We start from the raw sequence: 17,723 nt of genomic DNA on the forward strand, positions 1-17,723 counted from the left end.
CGAGCCCTCGGGGCTGGAGGCACCGGAGCAGAGATTTGGTCCCTGCCAGCAACCGGGGTGGCGGGGTCACTACAGGAGCCAGGGAGCTGGGCTGCAAAGATTTCCCCCCCCAGCCTCCCCAGAAAAAAAAATTCCCTTTCCCCCAGTGGGTATTTAAGCTGTGTAAATATTTGGAGAAGAGATATTTATTGCTGCTGCTGGCGTGGTGTCATTGCTTCAGGGAAGGAGGGGGGGGGGGGGAGCGGGACCCTTCCAGCAGCCCCCGCCGCGCCCCCAGGAGCCACACACACCGTTTTATAAGAAATACACAATATTTTATTGACATTTCTACATCGCTTCTTTTTTCCCCCCCACCTCCCCCTTCAAGTAAAAACAACCCCGTTATCTTATTATTTTTTTTTTTTCCTATGTACACCGTGCTCCCAGAGCAGGACACCCAACTATTTACAGGCTATGTACAGAGGGCAGGGTTAGCTCTTCAGCTTCTCCTCCAACTTCAGCATGTCCAGGGGGGGCATTTTGGCCACCTCAAAGAAGAGCCTGGAAGGAAAAGCAGGGCTTTAAAGCTCGGCAGAGCCCCCCCCAGCTCAAAGGGGGGTGGGGGGAGGCTCACCTGTGCGAGTATTTGGTGCGCACGGCCTTCAGCTTGTCGCAGGGCTGGTAGGTGAGCAGGAAGTTCAGCCTCTTCACCAGGGGGTGCAGGTCCTGCGCGCGGTACCCGCTGTAGTACTCCAACGTGGGGGTCTGCCAAAACGACGCGGGGTGAGCTGGGGGGGGGGGCTCCTCGAAGGGCAGCATCCCCCCCCCTCCTCACCCTCCCCGGGGCTCACCCAGCCACCCAGGTTCTTCATGGTGAGGGCCAGCAGCAGGCAGCTGGCGGCCAGCTTGGAGGGGCGCTCCCGGGCGTAGTCGTACTCCTGCAGGGTCATCTCGCAGAGGAAGCGCGCCAGCGTCAGCGTCTCCATGTTGACACGGGCACACTGCGGCCAGAAATATCGTATTTTTTTTCTGTGGCACCACCCCAGACCCCCCTCCCTTCCCCCTTTTATTTTTTTGGGGCCCGGGATGCCAACCCCACACTCTTAGAACCCTACTGCGGGATTTTGCCACCCCTCACCCCCTCCAAGTGCTGCTGGTGGCCCCCCGGGGGGGGGGTGGTAGGAGGGGAGAGGTGCCCCCACCTTGGCGAAGCGCCGCAGGAAGCGGTAGGGGATGGGGATGTTGATGTCGAAGTTGAGGGTGCGGAGGATGCTCTTCTCCATGGCAACCAGCTCCTCCCGCTTGTAGGCATCGTCGCAGATGTAGAGGAAGTCGTCCACGCACGGCGGGCACTGCTCCTGTAAAGGGGGGAACCGCTCAGCGCCCCCACCCTGACCCCACAGAGGTCCCCCACAGGGTTTGCAGGCCCTCTAGGGGCACTTTTCCTACTGGGACCACCCCAACGTCCACTTGGGATGAACCCCGGTGTCCCCGTTGCTTCTGCACAGCGGGGAAAAAAAAAGCAGATCTGCAGCCCCTGGGATAGGGAGGAGGAGCACCAGGGTGGACGCGCCACCTTCAATCAGTTCCTCGGGGTCCCAAAATTCTCCCAAACAACCCCCTTCACCTCAACACCGCACCCAGCCCGGGAGTCACCTCGAATTTGGAGGCGATGAGGACGGCGGTGGAGCCGATGAGCTGCAGCTTGTCCTTCATGCTCACCACCTCCACCAGGTAGTGGTCCACCAGCTTCACCGCCAGGTACAGCGTCTCGTGGTTCAGCTCGAAGTTCTCCTGCAAAGACAGGGGATTGGGAAAGTTGCAGGAGGGGTTAGGAACAAGCCAAGTCCTCTCCTCCCCCAAATCCCGAAGCACCCTGGGGCTGCTCGTGGGTCCCGTACACTCGGTGGGGTGGGAGCTGCCCCGCAGAGCCCCGAGCCCCCTCCCCGCGCCCACCTTACCTGCACCTCCACCATCCAGTCCACCAGGATGGCACGCATGTCCCTGCTGATGTCCACCTGCTTCTCCATGTAGTCAGGGAGCAGGAACTTCTCCTGCCAAAGCAGCAGGCGTCAGCGACTCACCGACACCCCCAACACCCCAAAAACTAAAAAAAAAAAAAAGCCCCCCCGAGCACCCCACACGGGCCTCACCCACCTCCCTCTCCCGCATGTAGTCAAAGATGTCCTTGGCGTATTGGGCGTTGGCATAGGGGTCGCCCAGCTGCTCCTTGTCGATGTCCTCCAACACGGGGGCCTGTGGGGTGGAGGAGGCTGCGGTGAGGGGGAGGCTGGGGGGGGCTGGCAGAGCTCTGCGGGGTGGCAGCTCCTCCCCACCTGCCCCACAGCCCCCACTGGAGGTGTTTGGAGGAGGAGGGATGGGGTTTAACCCCCCCAGCAGCTCGGTACCTGCACAGGCTCCTCAGGCATGGGATCTTTCTCAGACTCCTCAGATTCTTCTGTCGGGGGCGTTTTTCTCAGGGACCTGGTGGGGACAAGGACATAAGTAGGGGGCACATCTGGCTGAGAAACCCCATCCAGCCACTGCCTGCCCCCGTCACCCCAAGGAATCCCCCCGCCATGGCTGCAGCAGCCTCCCACCCCAGCCCCATCTCACCTGGGTACTCACTTTTTCAGGTTGGCTTCGTTGTTCTTGGCAGCGGGGGCCCTGGGCGCCTTGCGGGAGGCGGATTTCACCCCATCCTTCTTCCCCGCCACCGCCTGGTTCTTGTGAGCCTGCTTTTGGGGTGGGAGAGCGAGGAAGGCAGGGGGGAAAAAAAAAAAGGGGGGAGGTGAGCCTCGGGGTGCTCTCAGGAGGGCAGAATAACCCCACAAAGCAGCACTCACGTTGGTGAGGTCCCCGAACGCCGAGCGCTTCTTGGGCCCCCCCTGGGGCGAGGACGGGGACCGCTTGGCCTGGCAGCTCTCCTCCTGCAACACAGTAGGGTGAGGGGACGCAGGGGGCACCCCATTGTGAGGGGTCTCCCCCCCCATCCTCCCAGCCCGGCCTCACCTTCTCGGGGGCAACATTCTCGGTGATGGGGGCCCCCTTGCCTGCTCGGGGCTGCTTCGTGCTCAGCGTCTTGGTGTTGCGTGCCACCGGCATCCTCTTTCTCGGCCTCTGCGAGCAAAACAGGGGGTTAAGAGTATGTTAGGGAACCCAAATCCCAATGCACCCCCCTGCTGAGGGTGAACCCATAGACCCCAAGAATGTGGGGAGGCCCAAATCCCAATGTATCCCCCCCTCCGGGAAGGGGATGCAGGGCTCAGTAATCCCATAGCCCCTATGTACGGGGAGGACATGTGTATGGGGGGGCTGAAAATCCCAATGCACGCCCCCCAGCAAAGAGGATGCAGAGCTCAATGGCCTCACAGACCCCAAGTATTGGAAGGGGGGCACACGTCTGGGGGGACCCCAAATCCCAACGCACCCCACAGGGAAGGAGACAAAGGGCTCGGTGACCCCACAGTCCCATGTATGGGGGGGTATATGTATGGACGTGCCCCAGAGCCCAGCACACCCCCTCAGGGAAGAGGATGCAGGGCTCAGTGACCCCACAGACCCCAATTATAGCGGCGGGGGGGGCACATGTATGAGGTGACCCAAAATCTCAACACATACACCCAGGGAAGAGGATGCAGGGCTCAACGACCCCATAGCCCCCATGTATGGGGAGGGCACACGTCTGGGGTGACCCCAAATCCCAACACCCCCCCTAGGGAAGGGGACACAGGGCTCGGTGACCCCATATCCCCTATATATGGGGAGGGGCAGGCACATGTACGGACGTGCCCCAAACCCCACCACCACCCAGGGAAAGGGATGCATGGCTCAGCGACCCCACACACAGGGGGAACACACATCTGGGGGGACCCCAAACCCCAACACCCCCCCCAGGGAAGGGAACCAAGGCCCCAGCCGCCCCATAACCCCCCCCCAACACCCCCTCTACCCACATGGGAAGGGACCGCAGGGCCCAGAGACCCCCTGGCACGGGTAGGGGGGACCCCAGAGGGTGTCCCCGTGAGGAAATGGGGGTTCCCGTGGGGCTGGGGGGCCCCATATGGCCCTATAGGGCCCCGTCCCCCCCTCACCTGCGCAGCCGCCGCCGCCGCCGCCGGCCCCGGCTCTTTTGAAAGTAGCAGCGCGGCGGCGGCGGCCGGCACTGGCCGAGCCTCTCGACCAATCAGCGGGCGGCGTGCGCGGGGCGGCGGCCAATGGGAGCGCCGGCCGGGATGCGGTTGCTAGGGGGAGGGGGCAGAAGTTTAAAATTCGGCCGCGCCGCCCAATGGCGGGCCGCGGGGGGCGGTGTCATGGCGGCCGGGGGCGGTGTCATGGCGGCCGGGGGGGCGGTGTCATGGCGGCCGGGGGCGGTGTCATGGCGGCCGCGAGGTGTTATGGCGGCGCCGCCCTCTGTGCTCTTTTGGGGTCGTTACGGCGTGTTTTTGTCGGCTGAACAGCAGCCGGCTTTCTCGCTGTCGCCCCCTGAGCCCTGCCGCAGGCTACGGGAGCACAGCTTCCCTGCTGAGCCTCCCGATCCCAGTTTATCATGTGGAAATCCCGGATCCCAGTTTATTGTGGGGAAATCCCAGATCCCAGTTTGTCCTTCAGAAGCCCCAAATTCCCAGTTTATCCTGTGGAAATCCTGAGTACCAGTTTATCCTTTGGAAATCCCAGATCCCAATTTATCATGTGGAAATCCCAGATCCCAATTTGTCCTTCAGAAACACCAGATCCCAGTTTTCATGTGGAAATCCCAGATCCCGGTTTATGCTTCAGAAAAACCAAATCCCGGTTTATCTTGTGGAAATCCTAGATCCCAGTTTATCCTTTGGAAATCCAAGATCCCAATTTATCACTTGGAAATCCCAGATCCCAGTTTATCCTTCAGAAATCCTAGACCCTAATTTATCATTGGAAAATCCCTGTTCCTAATTTATCATGTGGAAATCCCAGATCCCAGTTTATCCTTTGGAAATCCAAGATCCCAATTTATCACTTGGAAATCCCAGATCCCAGTTTATCCTTCAGAAACCCCAGATCCTGGTTTATCACATGGAAATCTCAGATCCCAGTTTATCCCTCGGAAACCCCAGATCCCAGTTTATCCTTTGGAAATCCCAGATCCCTGTTTGTTGTTCAGAAACCTCAGATCCTAATTTATCATTGGAAAATCCCTGCTCCTAATTTATCATGTGGAAATCCCAGATCCCTGTTTATCCTTCAGAAACCCCAGATCCTAGTTTATCGTGTGGAAATCATAGATCCCAGTTTAACCCTTGGAAATCCCAGCTCCCAGTTTATCGTGTGGAAATCCCAGATCCCAGTTTATCCTTCAGAAACCCCAGATCCTGGTTTATCACATGGAAATCTCAGATCCCAGTTTATCCCTCGGAAACTCCAGATCCTAGTTTATCAAGAGGAAATCCCAGATCCTGGTTTATCATGTGGAAGTCCCAGCTCCCAGTTTATCCCTCGGAAACCCCACATCACTCTGTTTATCCTTCGGAAACCCTCCAGGGCAGCCCCACACCCACCGCCTGGGAATCTGGGACGCGTCCCGCCGCTGCTGGAAACTTGGCGGAGCAGCGGCCCCGGAGGGGGTGTGATCCCCGGCCAAAAATCCCCCTGACGGTGCGCCCGCGGCGGCGCGGGGGCGAGCTGCCCGTGCCGGGACGGGTCGGTGTCTGCCCGGGCTCGGCGTGGCACAGCCGGCTCTTCCAGTCCCCGCGGTGCCGCCGCCGTCGGGAGGCTCGTGGGTGCGCTGAGAGCGAGGGATGGGGGAAGGATAGGGGGACAAAGATCCCCTGTGAGGTGCAATGCAGGAAGTTTGCTCCGGGATGGCTTCCCGGGAAGAGACAAGTCTTGAGAGAAGGAGTGAGGGCAGGGAAGCGTTTGTGGGAGCTACACGGATGGCTTTTCCCCCTTCCCAGGTTAAAGCTTTCCTTATCCCAGACCCGACTCGTTGCTCCTCGTGGCCCAGCGCCAGAAGCAGCGGCGGGAGGCAGGGAGCTGAGCAGCGCAGAGGCAGGGCTGAGTTTCGGCATTTAATTTCTCCTCTCTTTTCACCGTTAATTGCAGGGGAGGGACAACTGTGGCTAAAGGGGGCTGGAAGTCGGTGGTGACACAACGCAGGTGCTCGGAGGCACCACCACGCCTGGATCCCCGTGCAGTCCCTTTGGGGGATGTGGGAACCAGCCTGTGGGCTGGAGTCCCTTGGGGATGGGGCTGGCAGGAGCCAGGGCTGGCAGCTTCATTCCCTGAACCACGAGCTTTGGCTTTTATTCCCTGGAAAGAGCAAGCCCATTCATTCCCTGGAAAGCACAGCTCGCCCGCTGGCACGCGAAGCACGAAGGGAGGCGTGAGAGGAAGCCGAGGAGCGGCGGCTTCTCCAAACGGCGGCGGCCCCTCGCTCCTCCTCACTTGGTGGCCGATTTGATCTTCTGGATGGCGTAGGGGCTGGACTCCTTGGGCATCCAGATCTCCTCCCCGCCGCAGCCCTGCTGCTCGGCCGCCCCCTCCATGGCCGCCGTCAGCTCGGGGCCGAAGATGCTGTCGGTGGCGCGGTAGGTGCGGGTGAGGCGGCGGAAGGAGGAGTCGGAGGAGCTGTCGTCGGGCAGGTCCTCGTCCTGCTCGTCCCTCAGCTTGCTGCGGCTGGGCTCCGAGCCGCTGCCGGGGCCCTGCAGAGCCTCCCTGGCCTCCCGCAGGAAGGCTGCTTTGGGGCTGATGATGCAGAGCAGCAGCGCCAGCCCCGCCGACACCCCGCAGAGGAAATAGAGGCCGACTTTTTCAGGGACGTCTGGAGGGAGAGAAGAGCAAAGAGAGGCACCGCGCTGCAAACCCCCGCCGCGGCACGAGGGGTACCTGGGCCTGGAGACCCCCCTCTCACCCCCCGCACCCCCCCAACCCTGGCACGTGGGGGCCACGTACCCCAAAGCTGGGCAAAAGCTGTCAGGGAGCTAGTAAAAATCATCCTGTCTTCCCGGAGCCTGGAGAACCTGGGCCCTTTGTACCAGCCACCTGCAGTGAACAAGGGGGATGTGAGGGGCCAGCCCCCGGCCTCCTCCTCTCTGCCCTCGGGGTGCTCCTCTCTGAGACCTCCTCCTCCCCCCATCCGAAAGCATCTCCCCAGCCTCTCTGCTTGGAGACGGGGACCTGTGGGGTCCTTCACCCATGGGGGAGCGTGAGCTGGTCTCTCCCCCTACCCCCCCAACCCGAATTACCGTGCATGTAGTCCGAGAGCACGAAGGGATCCGAGGTGTCGGGACCTGCCTCCTCCAGCAGCTGCTTGGGCACTGCAACAAGACACACACACACACACACACACACACCGCTCTGAGCATCACCACCCCGCTCGTCCCCATGGCCAGCTCCTGGTCCTGCTCTCACCGCAGGTGTAGGAGACCCGCAGCTGCTTCTTCGTGCCCGGCAGGCACGGGTCCCCGAAGGTGGCCCAGTCGGCGGCCACGGTGCAGTTCCCCTTGCGGTGACACTTCTTGGAGACCCTCCTCAAGGCATCCGGAGCCAGGCACTCTGCAGAGACACACGGTGGGGACCTCTGGCCATCAGCACGGTGCTCCTGCGCTCTTCCCAGATGTAATTTGGGCTTGAATTGTGTCCCCCACCCCGTACCGATATGGGGTCCCCCGGCGTTTGGGGCGTCACACTCAGGCTTTCCCCGCAGGAATCGTCCGTAATGCGCGGAGTAAATGGCCAGGACGGATTTCGGCCGGCACTGCAGCCTCAGCACATTGTTCTCGCACACCGTCTTCACCCGATGGTTGTCTGGGGGTGGGGTGACGCCGCAGGGTGTCCCGACACAGCCCCAGTCACCCCAAACCCCCCTCCTCCTACCCAGCCACAGGGTTCCAGAGGTGCCCCCGTGGCGCTTGCCCACCTGGCCGGCACTTGTAGGACGCGATGAGGTACTTGTGTGTCCCGGGGCACGGGTCTGGCCCAAAGACTTGGCTGTGCACCGAGAACTGGCACCACTGCTGGTCCTGACACTCGGCCAGCAGCTTCTGCAGGGCACAGCGGGGCAGAGGTGAGCAGCAGCAGCAGGGAGCCCCCAAGGCTGATCTCACCTCGGCGCTGTCGCTGGGCTCGGGGCCAAGCCCTCACCCCACGGGAGGTGTCCCGTGGCTGCTGGCACCCCCGCCACGGTCACTCGGCCTCGTGGGTGGCTTTGGTGGCCCCATGCAATGCGCGCTCACGGCCACGAGGTGGGGACGAGGCTGCACGCAGCACCCTGTCCCGCTGGGGTCCCCTCTGGTCCGGAGGAAGGGGACATCCTGGGGACATCCCGAGGACATCCTGGGGACATCCATCAGCTTTTGCTGCTGGCTGCGCTGCAGCAGAGCCTCCCCCCAGGCTGCTCTCACCGGGATCCAGCGCGGGAGGTGCCACCCCCCCGCCCCGATCTCCCCAAAATGCCCCCAGGAAAAGGTCCCCAAGGGTTCCCCGCGCTGCCACCAGCAGCGGGACGCTGCCCTTACCAGGTGGGCCGTGGGGGACGTGCACTCGGTGTTCTCCTGGGACGCATCGCCCGGGCTGGGGCAGAGGTTGGGGCTGGGCACGCGGCGCCCATAGAAGGCGCCCAGGATGCTGATGGTGGTCTTGCGAGGGCAGAGGATGAGGAGCTGCTCCCCGTCACACGTGTGGGTGGTGTGGTTCCTCAGCACCTTGCGTAGGTACCCTGGGTGTGGGGAGCGAGGAGGTCACCCGGAGATGGTCACCCAGAGACGGTGAGCAGGGGTGGCCACCAAGAGGTGACCACCAAGAGGTGACCACCAAGAGGTGACCACCAAGAGCTGATCACCTGGAGATGATCACCTGGAGATGATCACCAGAAGCGATCACCAGAGGTGACCACCCAGAGGTGATGCCCAGAAACGAGCACCCAGAGGTGACCACCAGGAGGAGATGATCACTAACAGAGGGCCTTTCCTTGCCCTCATCCTTTCGGAGTCCTTCTCTCCCCAGATTCCCAGCACGGGGTTTTTCTCTGTCTTAATCCTTCCTACTCAGTGTCCCAAACCTCTTACCCTGTTCTTTTCCCTCTGTTATTTGGAGGTTTGGAAGTGGGGACGGGGCGGGACGCCACATGCCAGGGAGGATGCAGGATGCTGAGGGATTCAGGACACAAGATGCTGGGTTCACAGGGCGCAGCCAGCAGCCTGGCAGCCCCCAAACCCACACAAACAGCTGCGAGCCTCAGCTCCCAGCCCTGCACTTGTCCCTCTGCCCGTCTGTCTGCAAACCAGGGCCGGGCTTGGCACAAAGAGCCCCTTTCACCTCCCCTGTGGCCGCAGGTCCACGGAGCCACCCCTGGCCAAGGGGGACAGTGGGGATGTGGCCGGGCTTTGTGCTTCAAAGCCCCGGTGACGGAGGCACTGCGCTGCCTCCACCCAGCGCTGCCACACGATTGCTCAGGCGCTGTTTTGGGGGGCAAAAAAAAAATAGCAGCGAGGAGGCTGCCGTCAGATTTTGCGAGTGATTATCCTCGCCTGCCGCTGACTCAGTCCCCGTCGCTGCGGTCGTGCAGTTGGCTCTGCCCAGATGAAATCACATCCTCCCCGCCGCGCTCTGGGGCACCTTTCAGGGTGCTGGGGCAGGCTGGGTGGGCGCGGGGCCGTTCCCAGCACATCTCCCAGGGGATCTTGCCCTTGGCGTGCCCCAAAACCGTGCACCCCACAACTCCCACTCACCCCCAAACCTCGCTTGTGCCCCAGCCCTCGTGGTCCCCCGTGTGCCACTCACCGCCGAGCTCCGGGCTGGCCTCCGTCCCTGCGGGCAAGCAGAGGAGGACCAGAGCCACCACGACCGTGGCCACCATGGTGCCACCGCCCCGCTGCGCCGCTGCCCACTGGTCCCCGCGGCAGCTGGCGCCGGGGCGGGGGCTGGCACGGCGGTGACAATGGCTCCTTCTGTGCCCCGCGGAGGGACATTGGGGCCGCTTCGGACAGCTGTGGCTGCATGGGGACCGGGAGGAGGGGGACGGGGTTTTGAAGGCTCTGTAGGGCCGAGCAGGTGCTCGGCAGCTGAGCAGATCGAGGGGGCTCAGCCGGGTCCCAAACCTGTCCCCAGGGGGGGGGATGCGGGCGACCACCCGGATGCACGTGTGCCCTAATCTCCATCTCGGCACGCGTCCGGTCATTCAGCGCCGGGGGAGGAAGGGAAGGGCTGGCGGCGCTGCCTCCCGTGTCTGCCCGTACCCATGGGCACCGAGCCCTGTGGCAGCAGAGCCCTCGCCTCGTTCGCCAGCCTCAGATGAATTGCAGCGAGGTCTGAGCCTACCCGAGCTGGAGCAGGGCTGGTTCAAGCAATCGGGGTGCAATAAAAAATAAAACTAAAAAAAAAAGTAATTAAAAAAAAAAAAAAAACAAAAACACAAACAAACCGCCAATCATTTTACGCAAAGTGACCAAAATGAAGAAAAAATACGACTTTTTAACTCGACGCTCGGCACTGACGCTGTGGTACCGCTGCACAAGCCGGGGCTCGCCCAGGCTGGGAGAGGAGGGGAGCCCGGGGGTGCCGGGAAGCCTGCCTGCTCCGGGCCAGCCGCCAGCCCCATCCGACAGCGAGCGCTTCCCTCCCATCCTGGGGAGGAAAGCAGGGCAGTCATCTTTCCTGTGAAACAGCCCAAATTCCAGGAACGGGGCCCTGGACGCCAGACAACCCCCCCCCCTTCCCCTCCTTCCCATCACCGCGCCCCGATGCGCTCCGTCCCCTTTTCGCTTTCCCTCCTCGGGCGTTTTGCAATGCCTTCCTGCCAGGGGCTGGCTGCGAGGAGGCGGTGGCAAGCAGCCAGGCTGTGCCGCTCGCCCTCCGGGCTCCCCCAGAGCCTCTCCTTGTCCTCGCAGCGGGGTGGGCACCCTGCCCGCATCCCGAACCCGTGGGGTCCCGCGGGGCAGCGGCGCGAGATGCTCAGAGGGCAGAGGGGAGCAACAGGGAAAGGGGCTGGGAGGGTGGCGAAGGGGTAGATGCAGACACTTCCTGTGCAATAAAAAAAAAAAACAAAAAACAAAAAACACAAAAAAAAAACAACCAAAAAACACAAAACCCAACCAAAACAAAACCCCACCAAACCCCGTCTCCCATCGGGGAGCTGCCGGCAGCGGCCAGCGGGCTGCTTGGAGGCGCCTGGGCGGGTGCGATAGCCCGGCTGGGGACCCGACAGCGCATCCAGATAGACCCGTGCTGAGTCACAGCTGGGAGGCCCCGCAGCTTCCCCCTCCTCGCCTGCACCCCATCGCTCCTCCCCGCTTCAAAAAGGGAAGGAAAGGGCGAGCCCCAGCCCCGGCCCCAGCCCGGCGCGAGGTGCTGCAGCTGCGCGCCGCAGAGGACGGGCGAAACTCAGCGCAGCGCTGAGCGGCTCAGCCTCCCCTCCCCAGCAGCTCACCACGCCGTCGGGATGGAGAGCCGGCCCTCGAAGGAGCCCGAGATCGAGCTCTTTGTCAAGGTGGGCTCGGCGAGGCCAACGGGTGCTGTGGGTGGGGGGCAGGAGGTGCCGCTGGCCCTCGTTGCGCTTCGGGAGAGCCGGCGGGGTGGCGCGGGGAGCAGGCGGCCCCGGGGGATGCTGCGGTCCAGCGGTGGCCCTGCAGCCCTGAGAGCCACAAAGGCAGCCAGGGAGAGGGGCGAGCCTGCTCGGGGACCCCAATAAGACGAGCCACAGGTGGGAAAAGCACCAGGAGGGTGGGAACGCAGCAGGGCAGCTCCTCGAGCGGCTGCTAGGAGCTGGCGTTGGGAAACGGAGCGGGTGCCCACGCGTGGGCGGGATGGGGCGGCTTCTTAGGTCAGCCCCGAGGATTATTCACTGGAAATGGGTTTTGCTCTTTCTCCCTCCCTCTCTCTCTCTCTCTCTCTCTTTTTTTTTTTTCCCTTCCATTGAGCAATTTTTCAAGCGCTTTCCTCGGGAACGTTTCGAAACACTCCCGCTCCAAACAGCTGCAGCCGCGCGGTCTCCGCTCCCCTCCTTGGAAATCAGTGCCGGGAAGCGTCACCCGGGGCTTTGCCCCGTCCCCTTGCCAAGGCGCTGCTTGCTGGGCGCCGAGCTTGGGCTGAGCCCCGTGCGGGGTATTTGCTGGGAGAAAACCCTTCAATTTAGGATTTGAGACCTTCAGTAGGTCTCCAATTCCCCCTCCCGCACCGCTTTTCACCCCAGGATGGGTGGGGAGAGGAGGATGGCGCCTAGTGAGGCGGCTGCGATGGCGGCACCACGTTTGAGGGGGGTTTTTGGAGGGAAGGGAAACAGAAAACAAAGCAGCGGCTGTAGGACTTCCCCTAAATCTTAATTTAGCACCAAAAAACCCTTCTCGGGTGTCTGTCAGCAACCCGATGCTGCGCATCACCCCCGGAGCCCTCAGGAAACGGCGCCTGCCTGTAGCTCACCCCAAGGTGCTCCTGAGCTTTATTTTGGGGGGAGGAATTTTGGGCAGGCCTGGGGGACGTTGAGGTGATGCAGGTCGGGGCGCTCCTTCCTCCTCGCGCTGCTTCACCAAGAGCAAAACCACAGGAACTTCTGAGCAACGTTGGGGTTTCGATGCCTCGTGCAACCGTGGGGCCTCGGGGTTGGGGCTGAGAGGCTGCGCCTCCCGGGCTGGCCTTGCCCATCGTCTTGGAGGGGGTTTATTCATCATCTGGAGGGGTTTATTCATTTATTCGTCATCTGGAGAGCTTTATCCGTCATCTGGAAGGGTTTCTCCATCATCTGGAGGGGTTTCTCCATCATCTGGAGGGGTTTCTCTGGCATCTGGAGGGGCTCATCCATCATCGGGAAGAGTTCAGCCGTCACCTGCAGGGCTTCATCCCTCATCCTGATGGGTTCCTGCATCCTCTGGATGGGGAAACGGGGAGCAGAGTCAGCCAGGGTGGGGCCGGGGGCTGCTGAAGCCTGCGCTGAGCAGAGGAAGAGGCTGTTGCTGGAGAAGGAAGCGGAGAGCGATGACTTCCCCTCCTTGCTGCTCGGCTTTCGCTGCGGAGGGAGGGCACGTGGCCTCCCCAAACCTTCCCCCGCGCTCCCTGCTGCCCACGAGCACCAGGGGAGCTTCCTCTTGACAAAGATTTGTCTCTGAGCATCCGAGGACGGGCTCTGGCTTAGGTTTGCTTTCTGTTTTTTCCTGCAGAGGCCGTCCCCGTTTTCCTTTCAGGGTGGCCGCACCGAGCCGCCGGTGCTGGAGGCGCCCCAAGGGCCGACATCGGTGTTGGCTTGGGATGGAGTCGGGAAGGGAGTGGAGATGCTCAACGGCACAAGAGCAGGGCAGCCCTGGAAAGCTGTCTCCTAACCCTCCAGCCCCTCTCAGGACACCTAGACCCAAATTTTACCCATTCCCAAGCAGTCCTCTAGGGGCTGACAGGTGGCTCCTGAGCTTCCACTGCTCGGGAGCACCCACGGGAAGAAGGAAGCAGAGATTCCCACGAGAAACAGCGCCTGAGAAACCAATCCCGCTCTTCTTAGGGGCATCCCTTCGTGACAGCTGGGGATAGGAAACTGGTTACAGCTTAGTTTCGTTCTGGAAAGACTGGAAGGTGGTGGCGTGGTGGAAAGGCAGAGCATCGCCTCCAGCCCAGGGGAACCAGGCAGAGGGGTCCCTGCGTCTTCAGCTCCTGAAGCATCCTCTTCCTCCCTGCTTACATCCACGTCGGCGTGGGCAGGGATGGGGCTGGAAGCCCCCCGGTGGTGCTCCCCCAGCCCCAGGGACGTGGACGATGGTTGTGCCTCCTGCTGGGGGAGCCGTGCTCGGCCTCTGGAAGCGTGCAGAGCGCAGGAGGCAGCAGACGAAAACAAGCTGCGCTTTTCCTGGCAAACATGAGAACATTTCCCCTCTCCGGCCTGGCCTCCCGGCCAAGCTGACCCTCCCTTCCTGTCCCATCCACTATCAATCCTCCCTCCTCCTCCTCCTCCTCCTCTTCCTCCTCCTCTTCCTCCTCCTCCCGGCTTTATCTTGGATCTCCGGGAAGGGTCCGACCCCCGGCCATCCTGAGGGTGCTCCCTGCTCTCCCCGCAGGCTGGTCTGGATGGAGAGAACATCGGGAACTGCCCCTTCTGCCAGCGCCTCTTCATGGTGCTGTGGCTCAAGGGGGTGAAGTTCAACGTCACCACGGTGGACATGACCAGGTGAGGTGCCACCGCCGTGCAGCGCCCCGCGCTCCAGCCCCGCGCAACCATGTGCGGGCATCCTCGGCACCCAGGTCCGAGGGCAGAGCCAAAAGTTGGGGGGCACCTCAGAGCCTCCCCCAAACCCGGTCTAGAATACTAATGGGGCTGCACCCGGCCCTGGGTGCCCTCCCCAGCTTGGCCCTTTTATTTTCTCTGCTCCAGGAAACCCGAAGAGCTGAAGGATTTAGCGCCGGGCACCAACCCACCCTTCCTGCTGTTCAACAGGGAGCTGAAAACTGACTTCATCAAGATCGAGGAGTTCCTGGAGCAGACCCTGGGCCCCCCCACGTAATTACAGACCCGCCTCGGGCCGGGCGGGTGGGGAAACCGAGGCAGGAGAGCGGCCGGGGCGGGGGGGACGGTGACAGAAAACAATGGGAGGAAAGGCAGCGGGGCTGGGGATGGAGCTAGGGAGGGGGTGGGCAGGCGGTGCAGGTTTCCCTGTGGATTTTTGGGGCTTTTGCAGCCGGCAGCGGTGACTGATGGCTGCTCTCTCTGAAGGTACCCGCACCTGAGCCCCAAGTACAAGGAGTCCTTCGACGTGGGCAGCGACATCTTCGCCAAGTTCTCGGCTTACATCAAGAACCCGCGCAAGGAAGCAAACAGCAGTAAGAAAAACGGGGAGGGGGCGGACGGGGAGGGCAAAGCCTGCTGAGGGTGAGGGAGGTGGTGTGGAGAGGGTGTCTGGCTGAAGGCAGCGCGTGTCCACCCCCCCCTGCCCTCCCAGACCTGGAGAAGGCGCTGCTGCGGGAGTTCCACCGGCTGGATCAGTACCTCAACAACCCGCTGCCCGAGGAGATCGACCAGGACAGCGTGGAGGACATCGCCGTCTCCAAGAGGAAATTCCTGGACGGGGACCACCTGACGCTGGCCGACTGCAACCTCCTGCCCAAGCTGCACATCATCAAGGTAAGGGCAGCCAGGGCCGGGCTGGGGGGCACCCCGCGAGCAGGGTCTCAGCCTCCTCCTCCTCCTCCTCTTCCTCCTCCTCTTCCTCCTCCTCCTTTTTCTCTCCAGATCGCGGCCAAAAAGTACCGCGACTTCGAGATCCCGGCCGACATGACGGGCGTCTGGCGCTACCTCAACAACGCCTACGCCTGCGATGAGTTCAGCCACACGTGCCCGGCGGACGAGGAGATCATCCACACCTACGCCAGCGTGGCCAGGAAGATGACCTAGCCCCGCTGCAGGCCCGCCGGGCCCTCCGCCTCCCACCACAGCCTGGCCGAGAGAGGGGCTGGAGGGGGGGTTTGGCACCCCGAGACCCCGAGCTGTGGAAACAGCCCCTTGCTTTGCACCCCCTCCCGTGCGTGCCACCACCTACGGACCGGTGGCTGCGTGGCCGCAGTGGCGACCGTGTCACCGTGCCTCCCCTCCTTGCCCTCCCCCCAAAAAACAAAAACACAAACCCAACGCCCTGCTCTCGTGACACGGCACGGGAAAAGCCAAGCGCCGGACTGCCGTGGTGGAGACGAGACCTTCCCGAAGGTCCCCCCACCGCCCGTCCCACGAGGCACCCGGGCTCCAGCTGGAGACCCCGAAAAGCTCTTCCCCTGCCGTTTGGCTGCGGGGGGCTCCTCGCAGACCTGCAGCCCATCGGGGGCACCCTGCAGGGGCCAGGAGGTGCCGGCTGTGAGCTCCCACCTGGCCCCTGCCAGATACGAGACCCTGAGGCCCCTTCCCTGCTCCCACCTGGTCTGGGAGAGGCACGGGCAAAGCACCCAGGGGGACACCCGGGCAGCTTTGGTGCCAGCCCGGCTCCGTTTCTCTGCCTTCCCACCCGGTGCCAAAGCCCCCTAGCCTCCCCACCCCACACCTCCACCTCCTCCAAGGGCTCCTGCCCACGCCTGCCGATTCCACCAGCCCCCTCGAGCCCCCCGTGGCCACCAAAAAAATACTGTACAGTGAGCGCCAGGGCCCCGCGGGGACCCCCCCCCGGCAGAGCCACCCGCCAGCTCTCACTGCCACCTCCCTCTTTGCACTAAAAGGTGTGTCCTCGCCAGCCTGCTCCCACAGCACCGGGTTTGGGGACTGCTTTTGTAACTGATGGGTTTCGGGTTGTTTGTTGGGTGTTATTTTTTTTTTTTTTCTATTTTGTAACTAAGAACAGCAATAAACTCTATTTTAATACGCCTCGCTCGCCCCCTGTCAGCGCCATGATCACCCCCACCCCAAGGCCAACCCCTTGGTGTCCCTGTCCCCTTGGCAGGTCCCAGAGGGTCCCAGGACCTGCCAGGCACTCACCCCTCTTTTTTGGGGCCCTGCTCTGCCTGGACAAGGGCATCCCCTTCAGCTCCCTCTGCCTGTGACCCCGCAGCAGCCCAGCCGTCAGCACAAACGTCTGGGTTCAGTGGGGAGGTGGCGACGGGGATGGCCCCCAGCCCCTGTGTCCTTGCACAACCCCAGGGGCAGGGTGCCAGGAGCTCAGCCAGCCCCAGCACTAGGCTGTGGAGGTATTTTCCTGGCCTCGGGCACGTGGGGGAGTTGCTAAAGCTCTGGAAGTCCCCGTGAGTCAGCCGAGGGGCAAAGAGGAGCCGCGCGCCCGCTCCCTTCCCAGCAGTGCCAGGCAGCGAGGTGGTGGCCCGACCCTGGGAGGCTTTTTGGCAGAGGTTGGAAGGGACCTCTGGAGGTCGTCTCACCTCCTGCTGCAAGCCTTGAGCAGGTCGCCAGGAGCCTGTGAGTTTTGGGGCAGGCAGAGGTCCTTTTTTATGGCCCCCAGCCTCCCCCAGTGCCCTGCAAGCTGGACGCGTGCATCAGGTGCGTCGGTGCTTCTCCTGCCTCGGCCACCCGTCCCGGTGACAGGAGGGGACTGTCACTGCGCCCTCCACAGCCGTGTCCCTCCTCTGTGAGGACACCTGATGGACGCACGGCTGGGTTTCCAGGGGCTCTGCTGCGTGCCGGGGCTGTGCTGGGGAAGGGAGAGGGAGGGAAGGCGGAGAGGTGACCCCGTGCCCGTGGCGGGTTGGGAGAAGGGAACACGGGGCCAGCGCCTGGACAAAGCACACAGATCCACACGTCCCGGCTGTTAGATCCCTGCAAGCCAAAGGGATTCTGGTTGAACATCACGCGAGGCATGGCCAGTGCTGGGGCCCGGATGTTTTTTGGCTCCAACACCCACCTTTTTTCTCTGGAAAACCGGCGGATGGAGGACCGGCAGCCAGCACTCCAGCGGCAGGGTCACGAAAAGGGGTTTTCCTGGGAAAACAGCTACCACAGCATCAGCCAGCTGGGATGGCTTCCCTTTAAACCGCTTCGCCTGGGAGGCTCAGCTCAGAGAAATCCAGCTGGCAGAGGTCCCTTGGGTGGCCTCAGACCGGCCGCCTCCGCTGGGACAGCGCGGTCCTGGTGGTGCCCTTCCCGTGAGCAGCCAGGGAGAGTTTCACGGGTCTCTGGAGCGGGGTGAGAAGGCACCAAGGCACCAAGCTGGCTGCTTGGAGCACTCCTCAGCCTGCCCCTGAGGATGGGGGGCACGGGGAGCCGTGGGGAGCAGAGGCGGAGGGGTGACAGCACGCCCAGGACACCAGCCCAGCACCCTGCAGACACTTGCCACGCGTCCCCAGACGAGGGCACTCCCAGCCCAGGG

At 62.6% G+C, this 17,723-nt stretch overlaps 3 protein-coding genes across 3 annotated transcripts; 1 reads left to right on the top strand and 2 right to left on the bottom strand.

The window, feature by feature from the left end:
• Nucleotides 1-435: 435 nt before the first annotated feature.
• Nucleotides 436-4,125, bottom strand: CCNB3 (cyclin B3). The gene is made up of 12 exons (XM_084294112.1): nt 4,074-4,125; nt 2,992-3,099; nt 2,826-2,909; nt 2,608-2,714; nt 2,388-2,463; nt 2,137-2,235; nt 1,941-2,033; nt 1,636-1,773; nt 1,182-1,337; nt 831-980; nt 614-744; nt 436-540 (listed from the first exon to the last, which is right to left on the bottom strand). Exons 2-12 carry the CDS (start codon nt 3,082-3,084, stop codon nt 471-473), a joined length of 1,197 nt encoding a protein of 398 aa, XP_084150238.1. The 5' UTR covers nt 3,085-3,099; nt 4,074-4,125; the 3' UTR covers nt 436-470.
• A 2,273-nt stretch (nt 4,126-6,398) lies between these two features.
• LOC311213834 (protein eva-1 homolog C-like) lies at nt 6,399-9,824 on the bottom strand (the record flags this gene model as incomplete). Its single annotated transcript, XM_084294107.1, has 8 exons — nt 9,739-9,824; nt 8,475-8,674; nt 7,877-8,000; nt 7,612-7,764; nt 7,369-7,512; nt 7,203-7,274; nt 6,910-6,999; nt 6,399-6,778 (listed from the first exon to the last, which is right to left on the bottom strand). The coding sequence occupies exons 1-8, from the start codon at nt 9,812-9,814 to the stop codon at nt 6,399-6,401; spliced, it is 1,239 nt and encodes a 412-aa protein (XP_084150233.1). The 5' UTR covers nt 9,815-9,824.
• Nucleotides 9,825-11,217: 1,393 nt separating this feature from the next.
• Nucleotides 11,218-16,276, top strand: LOC311213846 (chloride intracellular channel protein 2-like). The gene is made up of 6 exons (XM_084294123.1): nt 11,218-11,443; nt 13,989-14,098; nt 14,303-14,428; nt 14,642-14,748; nt 14,868-15,049; nt 15,158-16,276. Exons 1-6 carry the CDS (start codon nt 11,396-11,398, stop codon nt 15,317-15,319), a joined length of 735 nt encoding a protein of 244 aa, XP_084150249.1. The 5' UTR covers nt 11,218-11,395; the 3' UTR covers nt 15,320-16,276.
• The last annotated feature ends 1,447 nt before the right edge of the window (nt 16,277-17,723 follow it).

The sequence above is a fragment of the Netta rufina genome (genome assembly GCF_964035555.1).
Source record: "Netta rufina genome assembly, chromosome: 12".
NCBI lineage: Eukaryota > Metazoa > Chordata > Aves > Anseriformes > Anatidae > Netta > Netta rufina.

What these genes read in the sequence shown, in the direction of transcription:
- LOC311213846 (XM_084294123.1), top strand. Translation starts at nt 11,396, where the DNA reads ATGGAGAGCCGGCCCTCGAAGGAGCCCGAGATCGAGCTCTTTGTCAAG. An exon ending in AGATCGAGCTCTTTGTCAAG is followed by an intron (nt 11,444 to 13,988) that starts GTGGGCTCGGCG and finishes CTCTCCCCGCAG; the next exon opens with GCTGGTCTGGATGGAGAGAA. An exon ending in GCGCAAGGAAGCAAACAGCA is followed by an intron (nt 14,749 to 14,867) that starts GTAAGAAAAACG and finishes CTGCCCTCCCAG; the next exon opens with ACCTGGAGAAGGCGCTGCTG.
- CCNB3 (XM_084294112.1), bottom strand. Translation starts at nt 3,084, where the DNA reads ATGCCGGTGGCACGCAACACCAAGACGCTGAGCACGAAGCAGCCCCGA. An exon ending in CGTTCGGGGACCTCACCAAC is followed by an intron (nt 2,715 to 2,825) that starts GTGAGTGCTGCT and finishes CCCCAAAAGCAG; the next exon opens with GCTCACAAGAACCAGGCGGT. An exon ending in TCATCGCCTCCAAATTCGAG is followed by an intron (nt 1,338 to 1,635) that starts GTGACTCCCGGG and finishes CCCCCTTTACAG; the next exon opens with GAGCAGTGCCCGCCGTGCGT.